Source organism: Phaseolus vulgaris, chromosome 4 (genome assembly GCF_000499845.2).
Source record: "Phaseolus vulgaris cultivar G19833 chromosome 4, P. vulgaris v2.0, whole genome shotgun sequence".
Classification (NCBI taxonomy): domain Eukaryota; kingdom Viridiplantae; phylum Streptophyta; class Magnoliopsida; order Fabales; family Fabaceae; genus Phaseolus; species Phaseolus vulgaris.
In genome coordinates this window covers 43,972,438-43,991,169 of record NC_023756.2, presented here as the reverse complement: position 1 = coordinate 43,991,169, position 18,732 = coordinate 43,972,438, and the positions used below count along the sequence as shown (strand labels likewise).

The 18,732-nt window shown below is 30.7% G+C and overlaps 1 protein-coding gene and 1 pseudogene across 1 annotated transcript; both read left to right on the top strand.

The window, feature by feature from the left end:
* The first annotated feature begins 1,423 nt into the window (after positions 1-1,423).
* Positions 1,424-5,201, top strand: LOC137838890 (disease resistance protein Roq1-like). Its single transcript, XM_068648100.1, has 6 exons — positions 1,424-1,911; positions 2,021-3,131; positions 3,306-3,605; positions 3,665-4,447; positions 4,550-5,069; positions 5,152-5,201. The coding sequence occupies exons 1-6, from the start codon at positions 1,442-1,444 to the stop codon at positions 5,199-5,201; spliced, it is 3,234 nt and encodes a 1,077-aa protein (XP_068504201.1). The 5' UTR covers positions 1,424-1,441.
* Positions 5,202-8,036: 2,835 nt separating this feature from the next.
* On the top strand, positions 8,037-11,889 carry LOC137838889 (disease resistance protein Roq1-like; annotated as a pseudogene).
* Positions 11,890-18,732: the final 6,843 nt, after the last annotated feature.

Sequence of the window (18,732 nt, the reverse complement as noted above, 5' to 3'; positions counted from 1 at the left end):
CCAATTATTCATGAAAAAATTATTTCTGGTCGATCGTTAACATAAATATCAAGTATAAATCATTGTTATGTTTTGAATTTTGTGATATGGTGAGAAGAATTTTCATTTGTTCCCGTTAGGATGTGCACAAATTGAGTTTAGGAAGTCTGATTGAGTGACTATTGATAGAGTACATGTAAAGATTCACTTTTAAACATTCAAAATCTATTAAAGTAATACTAGTTTTATGTTGACAAAGTTTTATTACTAATTTACTTATAGAGAAAAACACTGAAATATTACTTGATATGGAAATCAATTTAATGTCAATATGCATATATCTTTACATTTTTTTTTCTATTAAACAATTTAATAATATTTATTTAAATGTTAAAAAATTATGTATATTGGTGTTATTTTTATAATGTTACCTTTATTAAAAAATATTACTAAACATTTTTAATAAAGAATTTAAAATGTCATCTTTTTATTAAAAAATCACTATAATTTTAATAATATTTTTATAATGTTATATATTTTTTTAAATATTACTTTACTAATATTTTTAAAATGTTACTTCTTTATTAAAAAAGGTTATTAAATATTTTTAATAATATTTTTTATTAACCTGAGTTCTTTGTTTTCATTTTAAAAATCTTAATTAAATAATAGTGGAAACAATGTATCTTCTTCAGTTTATATATATACTTGCTTCGAAGTATACAAAATTGGCAATGGATACAATAGTCAAATACGTGTTACCGGAAAGAAATAAACGTAAAGGAAGCTTTATAGGAAACTCTATCATGCTCATCCACACTCTTAGACTTTTTTCTATACCAATTTATTAGGTTTGTTTTATTAGAGTTGAAATACCTAATATTATTATTTTTATTATTATTTATATTATTTATTATTGATAAAAAAAGAAAGAAAGAAGATAGATAATACAATATGACATTTTAGAAACATATGATGTACAAAATTAATATAGAAATATTATTTAGTAGATTAAGTTTTAAATTGGTAGAAAATTCATTATAAATGTGTAATATTTTTTAGAGTACCTAAGTAAAAAGAAAAAGAAAAATCAGGATTGAGCAAAAACTAAAAAATGATAGTAAATAATGAATGTGACAAAAAAGACTCACAATTAATCTAAATAAAATCACTTATGTAAAAATAAATGTTTTACATTTCAGAAAATATTGTTGCAAAAAATATTTTCTACATATAAAATATGTGAGTTTATATTGTATAATATTTATAAAATGAATAGATAATTATTGTGTTGAAACCAAAATTGAAGGAAATTAGAAAGAAAGTAACAAAGATATTTTTCAAAAGTTACACGCGCTTATTGTAACAGCAGGACCCACACGCTATTGTTTGGCATTTTCATATGCATTAAAAAGTTTGCTTCCATCTGCATAACCACTATCACTCTATAGAGTTTGTTGTAATGGCAACTCCAAGTTCCCATGGATTCACCTATGATGTGTTCCTCAGCTTTAGAGGGAAAGACACGCGTTATGCTTTCACTGCCAATCTCTTCAAAGCTCTTGATGACAAGGGAATTCACAGTTTCTTTGATGATGACAAACTTGAAAGCGGAGAAGAAATAACAGCAACACTTGTGAAGGCAATTGAAGAGTCTAGGATTGCCATAGTTGTCCTCTCTCCCAACTATGCTTCTTCCTCCTTTTGCTTGGATGAAATCGCTACCATCCTTCACTGCAAGACTAAAGGCCTCTTGGTTATACCCGTCTTTTATAACGTGGATCCTTCTCATGTAAGACACCAGAAAGGTAGCTATGAAGAAGCACTGGCTAAGCATCAAAAGAGGTTCAAAGCTAAGAAGGAGAAGCTGCAGAAATGGAAGCTGGCTCTGCGTCAAGTTGCTGACTTATCTGGCTATCACTTCCTAGACGGGTACACCACTGTCCTAATCTCTTTACTTTATAATTTTTATTGGATTATGTTTTACTTCTCTAATGACATGGACTAAAGGGCTTCGTTTAAACCTTTTTGTTTGAAATAGTGATGGATACGAATACAAGTTTATTGGGAATATTGTGGACTCGGTGTGCGACAAGATTAATCCTCGTCGTTTACATGTTGCGGATTACCCAGTTGGACTAGGGCCGCAAGTGCTACAACTAAGGAAGCTTCTGAATGTTGAATCTGGTGATGGATTCCACATGATAGCTATCCATGGAATGGGAGGGATCGGAAAAACAACACTCGCTCTAGCAGTTTATAATTTCATTGCTGTGTGTTTTGATGGTTCTTGTTTTCTTCAAAACGTGAGAGAGAAATCAAACAAACATGGGCTAGAACACCTCCAAAGCATCCTTCTTTCAAAAATACTTGGAGAGAAGGACATCAACTTAGCAAGTGAGCATGAAGGAATTTCAGTGATACAACAAAGGCTCCGTAAGAAGAAAGTTCTCTTCATTCTAGATGATGTTGACAACCGAAAGCAGTTACAAGCATTTGCTGGAAGATCCGATTGGTTTGGTCCCGGCAGCAGAGTTATCATTACCACTCGGGACAAACAACTGCTAAAATCTCATGAGGTTGAACGAACTTATGAGGTGGAGGAATTGGACGAGGATGATTCTCTTCAATTGCTTATATGGAATGCATTCAAAAGTGAAAATTTTGATCCAAGTTACGAGGACGTCTTGGAACGTGTAGCAACTTATGCTTCTGGTCTACCGTTGGCTTTAGAAGTAATAGGTTCCAACTTGGTTGGAAAAAGTGTGGAGGAATGGGAGTCTGCTATTGAACATTACAAAAGAATTCCTAATGGTGAAATCCTAGAGATACTTAAAGTAAGCTTTGATGCTTTGGGGGAAGAAGAAAAAAGTGTTTTTCTTGACATTGCTTGTTGCTTCAAAGGAAGTAATCAGCCAGAAGTTGAACATATACTTGGTGCTCTTTATGATAACAACATGAAACATCATATTGGGGTGTTAGTAGAAAAATCTCTCATAAAGGTTAATGTTTGGCGTAGAGTAGTTGAAATGCATGACTTGATTGAGGACATGGGTAGGCAAATTGACCGGCAAGAGTCAACCAAAGAGCTAGGGGAACGCAGGAGATTATGGTTACCTAAAGATATCATTCATGTTTTAAAACACAACACAGTAAGTGTTTTGCTTTTATATCTTTGATTCAATATTTTTCTGTCATCTTTTCACATCACAGTATTCTCTCTTTTTCTTTGACAATTTGCAAAGTTATTTTTTCGGATAAGATTTTTTAACTTCTCTCAACATGTGGATTTCATTGATTCGTGAATGTGACTTTTGCATCAACAGGGAACTAGCAAAATTGAAATCATATGTTTGGATTTGTCTATAAGTGAGAAAGAAGAAACAATAGAATGGAATGCAAATGCCTTCGAAAGGATGAAAAACCTTAAAATACTTATTATTAGAAATGGCAAATTTTCGAAAGGTCCCAACTATTTTCTGGAAAGTTTGAGTGTACTGGAATGGCATGGATACCCTGCAAATTGTTTACCATCAAATTTTCTTCCAAATAAACTCAACATCTGCAAGTTAACTAACAGCAACTTGACGTCATTTGGTAAATTTAAAGAGTGTTTTCCTCATATTGTAAATTGATATATTCATTCGATTTTTAATTCTTTTCTCTCTATTTATTTTCTTTGCAGAAGTTCGAGAATCTAACTGTCTTGAATTTTGACCATTGCAAATTTTTAACTCACATACTTGATATGTCTGATCTCCCAAATTTAGAGGAAGTTTCATTCAAAGAGTGTGAGAGTTTAGTTGCAGTTCACGACTCAATTGGTTTTTTGACTAAACTGAAAATATTGAATGCGGAAGGTTGCAGTAAGCTTATGAGTTTTCCGCCTCTGAACTTGCCCAGTCTTGAAAGACTAGAACTTTCATATTGTTCGAATCTAGAGAAATTTCCAGAAATACTAGGAAAGATGGGAAACATAAGGGTACTTCGATTGGAAGAGCTTCCCATAAAAGAATTGCCAGTTTCATTTCAAAACCTTTTTCGACTCTTAGAATTAAGCTTGTCATGTGAAATTGTTCACTTACCAAGTAGCATTGTCATGATGCCTGAGTTGTGGAATATTAGGGTTAGAAACTGCAAGGAGTGGCGATGGGTAAAATCAGAAGAGGGTGAAGATAACATATGCTCAATGGTAGTTCATTTTTGGGCCGAGTCTTGCAACCTGGATGATCTATTCTTCTCAGCAGGTTCCATGCAGTTGGCACATATGAGTGTTTTATCTCTAAAGGGAAATAATTTCAAATTCCTTCCTGAATGCATCAAAGAATTTCACAACCTCTTCAGTCTTGATGTGAGTCATTGCAAGCGTCTTCAGGAAATTAGAGGGATTCCACCAAAATTAAAGCATTTCTATGCAGCAGAGTGTATATCCTTGAGTTCCTCGAGCTCAAGCATGTTGTTGAATAAGGTTTTGTCTTGCTTTTTAAATACTTTTTTGATTGATAATACGCAGTGCTCTTGATGTTTGTTATAACTAATGAGTTCTTTATGAATTATGTATGACTAACAGAAATTGCACGAGGCTGGAGACACTGCATTGTTGTTTCCAGGAACAAGTGTTCCAGAGTGGTTTGATCTCGAAAGATCTTTAAGTACTTTGTCTGGTGCTAAGTTTCCTGCCAAAGTTCTTAATTTTGTTATTCATTTTGAGGGTAAAGAGAAGTATCATGTAATTAGACCTGAGTTGTATATTGATGGTGAAAGGCAATATTCAGGCTTATATTGTGTCAACGAAGAGGGGAAGCGTGAATTTGATCAAACATTCCTTTTTGATCAAAAAGGGCTACGTGAGGATGGTAATTTGTTTATATTTGGATCAAGAATCTACAAGTTTAAGGAATGGAAGCATGTGGAGGTTACATATGAGGGTGTGACAAAGACCTTTGTTAAAGCAAGAGGAATCCATGTAATCAAAGAGGAAAACAACATCATGGAGGACATTCGGTTCGATGATCCTTATAGCAACAAGAAAGTAGAAAAAGATCTAAATGCTTCTCAATCACAAAACCACTCCTTGTTACAAAGCATTGGTTTGTTCACCACGTGCAAATTTTTCCTAGGTATTTTTCTTTTTGTTTTCTTGCTTTTATTCTTTTTTATTTTATTTACTAGCTTCAACACCAACTCACCTAGGGTATGAGTGGGATATTTCCATATATTAATAATGATTTGTTTTGATTCTCATAAACCCAACTTGTATCCATATTAAGCTTTAATCATGTATGTATCTTCATGATTTTAGGCCTTTTCTCAAGTTTTTTTATATTTTTATAGTTGTTTTTCTAGTTTCTAAATTATTTATGCTAATAATAACAAAATTATATTAAGTTTTTAATACGTATCTTAAATATGTTAAGATTTTAGGTTTATATTTGTCTACAACGATATTGTAGCAATAACAAATGTGAATGTGTTATCTTCCATATTATTAAGTTGGGTATATTCTCATATTGGTTGTCAAATAATATGAAAAAATATTATACATTAGTTATCAATATTGTCAAAGTCCCAACCATCTTCATAGTTGTCATCAGGTTCTTAATCATCTTCTTTTATGAAGTGTGAATTATTAACCTCACTTTTCTTTTTTTCGCTTTGTAAAAATGTAAATAGGAATAAAATATTTTTGTATAGGATTAGTAATTTCTTTTTTGTAAAAATTATAAGCATAACATAAGTGAACTACTCTTGGGCCTAACTAGGATTTGACTTGGAGTTCAGAATCCTATTTTGCAAGTAAACATTCAACCTTGCTTATTAAGGAAGTCAAAACTCTAAGGTCAATAAGGTCAACACACAAGTCTCATGTTTGTTATTTCTGCAAGTGTACCGAGTCAGATGCAATATTTTGTCTAAATAGATGGATGTCAAACTCAATGGGAACAATTTCTCTTAAAATTTTACTTCGTAACACTTACTAAATATTAAAATATGTACAATAATTTGATTCAATATATATTGACATTGTCTAAGTGATTTTTGCATTTATATTTAAATAAAAACAAAAGTAAATGGTTAGGAAAGTTCAGTTAACAGGATTGGGATTAAAGTTAATTTTTCTCACTCGTTTGTATTTTGGATAAATAAAACATATAATGCTCTGAACTACCCGATATTGATGCAACAAAAAGAATCATTCACATTGATTCCTCAAATATGAAATTCATAAGATCTTCTTCTTAAAACTGAATCCTTAGATATTTAGCATTTTTCTTAGCATGAAGAGAAAGTGTTATAAAGCATTTGATATATCAAAACCTATTTCTGACATCAAAATATATTAAGTATTTCCATTTAGGTCAGATACTTATAAATACTTTTTAGATTCTTAGGTTAATTTTCTTATTTGATTCTTAGATCATTGGTTGAGATTTGATTTTTTTTTTGGTATGTTTATAAATGTTCAGATTTCAATGTTTTTGAAGTGTAATTGATTTTTGTTCGTTGAAAATCTTCCAATTAGGTATTGAATTGAATTTAAGATTCAACAATTATTTTTTTAATTAAATTCATAACTCTAATTTGGATTGAATACACTGGATCAATTCCTATTACTTATTTCAAATAGAATTTTTTATGAATTAATGTAGGCTTTTTATGTGGTTATAAATAATCCTAAAATTAAATGATACGCAATGAACTAAGGATAAAATTAATAATTAATCATTATTTTTCTGGAAGTCTGATTGAGTGACTATTGATAGAGTACATGTAAAGATTCACTTTCAAACATTCAAAATCTATTAAAGTAATACTAGTTTTATGTTGACAAAGTTTTATTACTAATTTACTTATAGAAAAAAAAACACTGAAATATTACTTGATATGGAAATCAATTTAATGCCAATATGCATATATCTTTACATTTTTTTTTCTATTAAACAATTTAATAATACTTATTTAAATGTTAAAAAATATGTATATTGGTGTTATTTTTATAATGTTACCTTTATTAAAAAATATTACTAAACATTTTTAATAAAGAATTTAAAATGTCATCTTTTTATTAAAAATCACTATAATTTTAATAATATTTTTATAATGTTATATATTTTTTAAAATATTACTTTACTAATATTTTTAAAACGTTACTTCTTTATTAAAAAAGGTTATTAAATATTTTTAATAATATTTTTATTAACCTGAGTTCTTTGTTTTCCTTTTAAAAATCTTAATTAAATAATAGTTGAAACAATGTATCCACTTGCTTCGAAGCATACAAAGTTTGCAATGGATACAATAGTGAAATGCGTGTTACATGGAAAGAAATAAACGTAAAGGAAGCTTCATAGGAAACTCTATCATGCTCATCCACACTCTTAGGCTTTTTCTAAATTGAACTTACGGACGCTGTGGATATTAAGATTTTGATATGCAGAAAAATAAACTGTTACAAAGTGGACTTTAAGTCTATCTCAACCTCATAAAATCGGTTCAATGTGGTGAGGTCTGCATCCACTTATATACAATGAAACACTCTAATCTCTAATCGATGTGGGATCTCCAACACAAACAAGAATAGCATCAGATTTGAAATCAAGATAAATTATTTTTATTTTAAAAATATTATTTGGTAGATTAAGTTTTAAATTGGTAGAAAATTCATTGTAAATGTGTAATACTTTTTAGAGTACCTAAGTAAAAAGAAAATAAAAATCAGGATTGAGCAAAAACTAAAAAATAATAGTAAATAATGAATGTGACAAAAAAACTCACAATTAATCTAAATAAAATCACTTATGTAAAAATAAATGTTTTACATTTCAGAAAATATTGTTGCAAAAAAGATTTTTTACATATAAAATAAATGTATAATCTTTAAAACATGAATTGATAATTGTTGTGTTGACCAAAAATGAAGTAAATTAACAGTGTTTTTTCAAAAGTTTCACGCGCTTATTGTACAACAGGACCACACACTATTTATAGTTTTCCATTTTCACATTTATTCAAAGTTTGATTCATCTGCATAACCATTATCACTCTGTAGACTTTGTTCTAATGGCAACTTCAAGTTCCCATGGATTCACCTATGATGTGTTCCTGAGCTTTAGAGGGGAAGACACGCGTTATAATTTCACTGCCAATCTCTTCAAAGCTCTTAGTGACAAGGGAATTCACAGTTTCTTTGATGATGACAAACTTGAAAGCGGAGAAGAAATAACAGCAACACTTGTGAAGGCAATTGAAGAGTCTAGGATTGCCATAGTTGTCCTCTCTCCCAACTATGCTTCTTCCTCCTTTTGCTTGGATGAACTCGCTACCATCCTTCACTGCAAGACTAAAGGCCTCTTGGTTATACCCGTCTTTTATAACGTGGATCCTTCTCATGTAAGACACCAGAAAGGTAGCTATGAAGAAGCACTGGCTAAGCATCAAAAGAGGTTCAAAGCTAAGAAGGAAAAGCTGCAGAAATGGAAGGTGGCTCTGCGTCAAGTTGCTGACTTATCTGGCTATCATTTTAAAGATGGGTACACACCTTACCGATCTTTTTAATACGATTAGAAATTAGAATATTTCATAATATATAAGTGAATACAAATTTCATAATATATAAGTCAATACAAACTTCATCTTATAATTCAGTTTTATTAGGCTGATTTAAGTTTAAAAATCACTTTTTAATATAATATCAGTGTCATTCCACTTATACAATGATTATAGTTTAACTTCATAAAGCTTTAATGTTTTGAAACAGAGATGAATATCAGCACAACTTTATTATGAGAATTGTTGAACGGGTTTCTAGGGTGATTAATCGTGCTCCTTTACATGTTGCGGATCACCCAGTTGGCCTATTGTCACAAGTGCTGAAAGTGGAGAAACTTTTGGATGTTGGATTTGATGATGTTGTCCACATGATAGGGATCCATGGAATGGGAGGGATAGGAAAAACAACATTTGCTCTAGAAGTGTATAATTTGATTGTTGATGATTTTGATGGCTCATGTTTTCTTCAAAATGTTAGAGAAGAATCAAATAAACATGGGTTAAAACACCTCTAGACCCTCATTCTTTCCGAAATACTTGGAGAGAAGAACATCAACTTAGCAAGTGTGCAACGAGGAATTTCAGTGATACAACAAAGGCTCCGTAGGAAGAAAGTTCTCTTGATTCTAGATGATGTTGACAAGCGAAAGCAATTACAAGCATTTGCTGGAAGATCCGATTGGTTTGGTCCCGGCAGCAGAGTTATCATTACCACTCGGGACGAACAACTGCTCAAATCTCATGAGGTTGAAAGAACTTATGAGGTGAAGGAATTGAACAACAATGATTCTCTTCAATTGCTTATATGGAATGCTTTCAAAAGGGAAAAATTTGATTCAAGTTACGAGGACGTCTTGAAACGTGTAGCAACTTATGCTTCTGGTCTCCCTTTGGCTTTAGAAGTAATAGGTTCCAACTTGGTTGGAAAAAGTGTGGAGAAATGGAAGTCTGCTATTGAACATTACAAAAGAATTCCTAATGGTGAAATCCTAAAGATACTTAAAGTAAGTGTTGATGCTTTGGGAGAAGAAGAAAAAAGTGTTTTTCTTGACATTGCTTGTTGCTTCAAAGGAAGTGATCTGACAGAAGTTGAACATATATTTGGTGTTCTTTATGATAACAACATGAAACATCATATTGCGGTGTTGGTAGAAAAATCTCTCATAAAGGTTTGGTGTAGTGTAGTTGAAATGCACGATTTGATTGAGGACATGGGTAGGCAAATTGAGCAGCAAGAGTCACACAAAGAGCCAGGGAAACGCAGGAGATTATGGTTACCTAAAGATATCATTCATGTTTTAAAACACAACACAGTAAGTGTTTTGCTTTTATATCTTTGATTCAATATGTTTTTGTCATCTTTCACATCATAGTATTGTTTTTTCTTGACAATTTGCAAAGTTATTTTGTCGGACTAAATTTTTAAACTTCTCTCAACATGTAAATTTTGTTGATTCGTGAATGTGACTTTTGCATCAACAGGGAACTAGTACAATTGAAATCATATGTCTGGATTTGTCTGCAAGTGAGAAAGAAGAAACACTAGAATGGAATGCAAACGCCTTGAAAAGGATGAAAAACCTTAAAATACTTATCATTAGAAATGGTAAATTTTCCAAAGGTCCCAATTATTTTCCAGAGAGTTTGAGCGTTCTGGAATGGCATGGATACCCTTCAAATTGTTTACCATCAAATTTTCTTCCAAATAAACTCGTCATCTGCAAGTTAACTACAGATACTTTGTGTCATTTGGGTTTCATGGCTCGTTGAAGGCAAGTTCAAATAGTGTTTTCTTCATATTGTAAACTGATAAAAACATTTATTCATTCAATTCTTAATTATTATTTTTTCTCTCTTTATTTTCTTCGCAGAAGTTCGAGAATCTAATTGTCTTGAATTTTGACCAGTGCAAATTTTTAACACAGATACCTGATATGTCTGATCTCCAAAATTTGGAGGAAGTTTCATTCAAAGAGTGTGACAGCTTAGTTGCAGTTCACGACTCAATTGGTTTTATGACTAAACTGAAAATATTGAATGCGAAAGGTTGCAGCAAGCTTATAAGTTTTCCGCCTCTGAACTTGCCCAGTCTTGAAAGTCTAGAACTTTCATATTGTTTGAATCTAGAGAAATTTCCAGAAATACTAGGAAAGATGGGAAATATAAGGGTACTTCGAGTGGCGGAGCTTCCCATAAAAGAATTGCCATCTTCGTTTCAAAACCTTATTCGACTAGAATACTTAACCTTGTCATGTCAAATGGTTGACTTACCAAGTAGCATTGTCATAATGCCTGAGTTGTTGGGTATTATTTTTATTAATTGCAAGGAGTGGCAATGGTTAAAAACAGAAGAGGGTGAAGATAACATAGGCTCAATGGTTTCTTCAAACGTAAATTGGTTTGTGGCCTCGTCTTGCAACCTGGATGATCACTTCTTTTCAGCAGGTTTCATGCAGTTGGCACAAGTGCGTAGTTTATTGCTAAGGAAAAATAATTTTAAATTCCTTCATGAATGCATCAAAGAATTTCACAACCTCCACACTCTTGATGTGAGTCATTGCAAGCGTCTTCAAGAAATTAGAGGGATTCCACCAAAATTAAAGCGTTTCAAGACAATAAACTGTATATCCTTGAGTTCCTCGAGCATGTTTCTGAATAAGGTTTTGTCTTGCTTTTTAAATATTTTTCTGATTGATAATACGTAGTGCTCTTGATGTTTGTTATTTGTTATAGCTAATGAGATCTTTATGAATTATGTATGACTAACAGCAATTGCACGAGGCTGGAAAAACTGAATTCTGGTTTCCAGGAACAAGTATTCCAGAGTGGTTTGATCACCAAAGCAGTGGACCTTCATGTTCTTTCTGGTTTCGTAATAAGTTTCCTTCCAAAGTTCTTTCTCTTCTTCTTGCACCTGTGTGTGATATGCATGACTATGATTTCATTAGACCTATGGTGTTCATTGATGGCAAAGTTCAAGAATCAAAAACATTTTGTTTCAACGAAACAGGGAGGATGATTGAATTGGATCAAACATTCCTCGTTGATGTACAAAAGCTAATTGTCTATAGTAATTTGGTTGAAGTACCTTTAGAAAAGGAATGGAAGCATGTGGAGGTTACATATGAAGGTGTGATACAGACCTCACTTGTTAAAGCAACAGGAATCCATGTATTCAAAGAGGAAAATAACAACATGGAGGACATTCAGTTTGATGATCCTTATAGCAACAAGAAAGTAGACAAAGATATAAATGCTTCTCAATCTCAAAACCACTCCTTGTTACAAAGCATAGGTTTGTTCACCACATGCGAATTTTTCCTAGGTTTTTTTCTTTTTGTTTTCTTGCTTTTATTTTGAGCACCAACTCACCTAGGGTATGAGTGGGATATTTCCATATATTAATAATGATGTGTTTTGATTCTCATAAACCCAACTTGTTTCCATATTGAGCTTTAATCATGTATGTATCTTCATGATTTTAGGTCTTTCCTCCAGTTTTTATATTTTTATAGTTGTTTTTCTAGTATCTAAATTATTTATGCTAATAATAACAAAATTATATTAAATTTTTGAAATGCATATTAAGTATGTTAAGATTTGGAGGGTTTATATTTTCTACCCACCTATGGAATATCCACCAGACTAGAAGCTTCAATAAAATTATTAAGACTTCATATTTCACTACTATAATTGAAATTAGAGCTCATCTTCTTTTCCCAACAAATCTAATAGAATTAAAATCTACAGGTACACACCACATCTTTATTGGATGACTCTTTCTTACCTCACTTAACTCATCCCAAATAATTCTCTTTTTCTCTTAAAGAACCAATACAATATATATTATAACATTCTGATCCATATTAGAAATTTGTTTGTCAGGTAAGAAAAACGGACATGGACCCACCAAAATATTATTATTAATATTTTTTTATTATCATTAACAATAATATATAAGAATATTAATAATATTGATAATAATGTTAATAATAATAATATAATAATAATAATATTAATGATAATAATTTGAATTTTGATTTTACAACTGGTTTGGATTTAAATTTGTAAATTGTTGGAAACTTGTGATTCAGATCTGGGAACGTGTTAGTTAATGGAAAACAAAGCAAATTCTTGTACATTTGGAATTCAAAAGTATAGTTTTCTTTCTAATTTTATCAATGAATTAATTAAATGTGGTTTACAATATCCACAATTTAAAAAACATGGGTTAAAGTAACAATGTTCTAAGGACCATTGCCTATATTAAATACAACTTTAATTAAATATGATTTTGAAATACCTACAACTAAATACCACATTTTAATTATTTGAGGCCACATGATTTTTTGTAATGTCATTACCACAAAATTGTGACTTAAACATGACCCGAAAGATGTGGTCTATTCACTACAAAAAAAATTATTTTTAACGGAGGTTATATTTGCCATTTTCTGCAATTTTAACTCTCACTAAGTACGTTATTCGCAGTTTATTTTTCTCCTGAAACATCTAGCGTCGGTAATGAATTACCGGCGATTTTTAGCAACCCCTGGAATAACCATTATTTTCCGGCAGTTTTGTAAACCTTCGTTATTTTCAGAGGTTTTCCAAACTCCCGTTACTTTCAGGAGTTTCCAAACCTTCGTTAAATTCATTTTTTTAAAATGGGTTGCGTTTCTTGAAAATGAGTTGTTTTTTTTAATACAAATAATTCCATAAACAGCTGAAACATGATATAAGGCAAAAAAATTAAAATTTATACTTTAATGTAACATTGATAAAAGATTAACTAATGTAAACATAAAAGTATCATTTGTTAGAGGACATAACATAATAAAAAACTATACAAGATTCTTCACTTATGAGCTATGAAGCTCGGACACTCCTCTTAAATGGTGTGTCGGTGTCTGATAGTATCGGACACCGACATTCGTATGATACTTGTAGAACACGTATCTGTGAAGTGTCTAATTCAAAAAGTATTTGTTAGATTTCTGACAATTGTAGTACGGTTCTAACACAATTTTAAAAAGGAAAAATACATTAATTTTCTAAAAATTCAAACTTTATTGTATAAATTGTTATTATGATTATAAAAATAAGAAACAAATCCTTGTGAATCAGTCATGAAAAACATCTTTCTGTTCTAAAAAATAATCTGAAACATACTTGTGCACATAAATCTTTATTGTCAATTTATATAATTCATAATTATATAATATATAGATTTGTATCCTCGTATCCTACATTTTAGAGATTTTACGTATCTTTGTGTCCGTATCTGTGTCGTACCATTGTCAGTATCAGTGTCTGTGTTACATAGTTTATGAGTTGATCAATATTATATAATTAAACTTTTCACTTGCTTAGGACAAAATTAAATTTATCTTATTGAACAATTTAGTGGATTTAAGGTTTTCAATGTCTAATACAAGTCCATTATAAACAATTTTCTTGATTTAGTATGCAATATTTACTCCACATGAAGCCAAGTAAGCAAGGAGCTCATTGTAGAAATTGAAATTCTGTGGGTGCACTAGGCCTAGACCATGGCATGAAGCATTATATATTTTACTACTACTTATCTTGTTTCCATTTCTTGAATAAATTTTGGAAACCACATATAGAGATTGACATTGTTATACAATTGCGATTTCTCTAAAAGTTAAGACCATAACAATTCTTTTTTATAATATCTTATCACGTTTTTATATGTCTACATACTCTAGGTTTCAAATATTCTTATTGTGTCTGGAAAATAGTTGCTTAACTACAAATAAATCTTTGAAAATATCACTTTGAAAACAAATCTTTGAAAGTGTACACATCCATGGTCGGCATGGTCTTTCCTTTTCACCATTTTCCTAAAATCATGTAAAAGTAATAGTTGTGAAAAGAATTAGAACAAATAAAATAAATTAAGTTATGGAACTAATGAATGAAGTATCACATAAAACTTATAAAACTTAAGCAATTCATTGAGAAAGGAACCTCTAACATTACCACTACAAATTCTAATGTCACCTTCTAAGATTACCATGTACATTTCATGAACTAAAATTGTGTAGTGCTTAAGGAAAAAAAATATAAAATTAAGAAGATTTAGAAGAAAAATATAAAAAATAAAATAATATTTTTCATAAGATACAATTAACTTACAGATAAATTAAAATATAAATTTTCCTATAATTTTTACGAAAACATGGTTATCGATTTTTTGTTTAAGAAAAATAGTTACGAGAGAAAAATAAAATAAATTTGTCTTCAAACTAAAATGAATTTATAAAAAAAAATAAGAAAAATTATATTAAGAAAATTTTAAAAAATAATTTGTACATAATTCTAGTGTTTGATTAAAGTCTTTCATATCTACCTAGTGGATAAAATTAACTAAACATTTTTATTAGTAGTAAAAAGAAATTATTTATTAAGAAGGTACAAGTCACTACAAGAAAATCATAAAATAAAAACTAATTTTAGAGACAAAAAATAATTAGTTGCTATAGTAACTAAATTAGAGACCATTTTAGGAACTAAATAAATTTTTGGTTTCTAAATTCGTTTATATTATTGTTAAATGGTTTCTAAATTGGTATCTAATTAGCAACTAAGATTTTTGCTACCAAATTTAGAATATAAATAATTGGTAGTTAAAACCTTGATAGCTAATTAGATACCAATTTAGAAACTATTTAACAATAATAGAAATTAATTTAGAAATCAATTTTTTTTCATCTGCATACATCAGCTTTAGCATTGCAATAATATGAAAAGGAAGCACATCATAAAATTTCTAATTGTGAATGAGACTATTTTTTTTTAAAAAAAAAAACACAACCTAAATTGGTCATGTTTATATTCTACTTAGGATTTTCAACATACTACCTCCTAAAAACACAACCCATATTCACATTGAAAGTATCAAAACATGTTAAGTATTTTACTGTATGAATTCGTTCAAGTGCAGTTTTGAAGGATGGTGTGCAATGATGTGTGCAGAGAAAATAGAAACTGATTATGCTATTATTAATGAACCTGTAGTCATGCATTAAATGTTACTTAATGAATGGTTTAGCATTTATGGGAAAATTTTTGGAAGACTTCTCTGTATTTTTGTTTTAGAAATTGTGACAACTTTTTTCTTAAAATTTAGTTTGATCATTAATATTTGATTAGTTAATACATGTGCAAACAAGTTTGGTATGAAAGCAAAAATGGAGATGAATACACTTAACAACTCCTAGCTTCTTTTTGGAAACACATCTATAACTAGAGGTGCATTTTTCCTTTTTTTTTCTATTTTCTTTCCATATTATTGTGCATACCAAAGTAAAAAAAAAAAAAAAACTCTTTCATTCATAAAATGACTTGCACTCAAATTCTGAACACAGTTTCATGAGAATTAAACTGTACATAGTTTCATGAGAATTAAACTGTACATAGTTTCATGAGAAATTGAACATAACTTGATTGAGAGAGAGACACTTCTCAAGAAAATGCAAGCTGCAGTGCATACATTGGCATCCTTACAAGTTAAGGCACAATTAGTAGGTTCAAAAAAGTGTATTAGTAGGCACTGTTAATTTTCTGTCCACTCTGAATGCCCTTATCATCAATGAAAACGTGGATTCCACTGTCATGAAGAGCTTTGTGGCGAAAGCCAGTAAAACCTTGACGTGTTTCTAAACCTCTGAAATTGAGGAACTTTGCTGCATATGTACCATTCTATTCTGTGTTATTGAATTATTACTAAAAAATAAAGTTATTAGCTAAGAACCTGAATAAATTATGATCCATTAGATCATTTTATTACAATTGTTCTATTTGAAAGAGAGAAAAACTGATGCAGAGGTGCTAAAACCATGACAACAAATAGATTCTGCTTTGTATAGACTTAATGCGATAAATATTGGAGATAATTTTCCTATTTACAATATAAAATTGACCTATAATTACAAAGATCCCAATTAAATAATAAAACATAAAATAAAAAGAAATCCAAATAGATAATCTAGGACATTCTTAAATAGTCTCAGATATAGAAAGATGTTAGATATTTCTCAGATTTTTTAACAGTTCCCAATAGCATGATATGAATGAAACATGCTGAAGTTAATGAGGTATTTGACTCTTTAAACTTGTGTCTTCTTGATATTACTAATACCTGCATCATAAAGGATTTGCACTGATTTCTCTACTGGGTTAGATCAAAACTTTTTTTTTAACAAATAGCAATGAAATTAAATGGGACCACTTCAGGGATGATCCAACCCTTATACCAGTAAAATGATGTTCACAAATTACCTTTCCAACTACAAATCAACCAACAAAACCTCCTAAAGTCAAACCTATCTCTATCAAAATAACAAAGAATAACAAGGATCAATCCTCATATCAAAACTAAATAAATTGAATACATACAAACCAAAAGATCAAAACCTGTGTGTCTGATTCCAGTAAGGAATATTGAGTCTCAACAGTTTAAGATCAACACAATAGATTTTCATTCATCATTTTAGAACTCATTTAGAAAAACCAAAACCAACATGAGTATATGTATGTGCAATACTCTCAAACAGAACCACTCTCTTTACTCTTAGATATGGGGAATCATAAAGAAAACATAGAAAATAGTTTAATTGATGATACGAAAAGAAATAAATGAAGGGTGAGAAGTAATAGAGTATACGTTTTCCCAAGTCCTAATCGCCCTAAAATAAAAGACTCAGGAAAATTCCTTGACTTTTTGACCTCTTTCTGAATTGGATGCCATTTATCACTTGGCAGAGTTATACAACATGCATGAATGGTTTTATTTTATTTTATTTGTTATTAGAGTACTTTTATATCATAATTATAGGTGGTGTCCTATGTTCAGTTAATTAGATCTTAACAAGCATGTATGCAATCTCTATTTTATCTTTATATATCCATTTAGTCATGCACTTATTTTTTATAGCTGTTTTGTGTTTAGGTTTACTTTCCCCATTCATTATTTCTATTATTCTATAAAGCTTATGGGTTTTGTATGCTGTTGTGGACACTTATGAGCAAAAGTTGTTAGCTATTTTCCATGATCTCATCTTAGCATGAAAATAAATTATGTAGTGAAATTTTATCTGTAATTATCACATATTTTTCAGCATAAGCATGAGTTTGTAATCTATTATAAGGTCATAGTTTTCATTCATAAGAATTCTTTGGTTATTGTTGATTCTATATAAGTATTTTGTTTCCTTTGTTTTGTTTTATTATTTTAATTGTTTGTTAATGAAATCCATCTGACACCAGTAGAGAAATCAGTGCAAAGGAAACAAATAGGAAAACGTAAACCAAAAGTTCACATTGTCCACAATATTTGCAATTTGTAATGCCAATAGTTCTACTGTTGCATTGTATTGACAAGTATTTCTATTGAGTTTTCTCATGGAACTATTTGAATCCATGGTTTAGTTTAATGTCAGATTTTGTTTATATCAGAACATTGTTACAGTGTTGATTAATGGATAACAACTTTCAGGTTATTTGGTTCTTCTGCTAATAATTTAAATGCAACTGTTACCAGTCATGTGCATGTTGTAAGGTGCTGTAAGGTGATTTATTTTGCAGCTGGGTGGGTGTGATCAATCGGTTGTTGATGAAACAGTGTAGCTTTGTTTCTTGTGGTATTGCAGCATTGTGATAGTCCTATTTGTAAATTCATTCGCCATTTCATCACATGTTCTATGTTTTTATTTCCACCCTTTATGTTTATATTGTGTTCCTCTTCATTGAAAGGCTTTTTTCCTGGCTTTTATGTTGTATGTTAAGAGCATTCTGTGATAGAAAAGAAAATGGTGTTGGAGCCTACAGTGCAGAAACTATATATATGTATCTATATTTGAAGTATTCAGTTGGGTAGGAAGGGCATAGTGTGCACTCGGTTGTGGCAGGGGTGGATGAGGATGCAGGAAAATACGTTCATACACGTCAAGCGTAGTGACCTCTTCTAAGCGAGAGGAGACCAGTGACATCTTCTAAGCTTAGTGACCTCTTGTATGGTTGTCATGATCGCCGGTTGATGAAGCGGCGTTCTCCATTCAACATGATCGTCGATCAAAGAAGAGGCGCTCTCCATAAGTGTGTAATCGGAGGTTGCTGAAGTTATACAAGGTCAACATAATCGGCGATCTCCATGTGTGTAGTCGGTGGTCGCCGTAA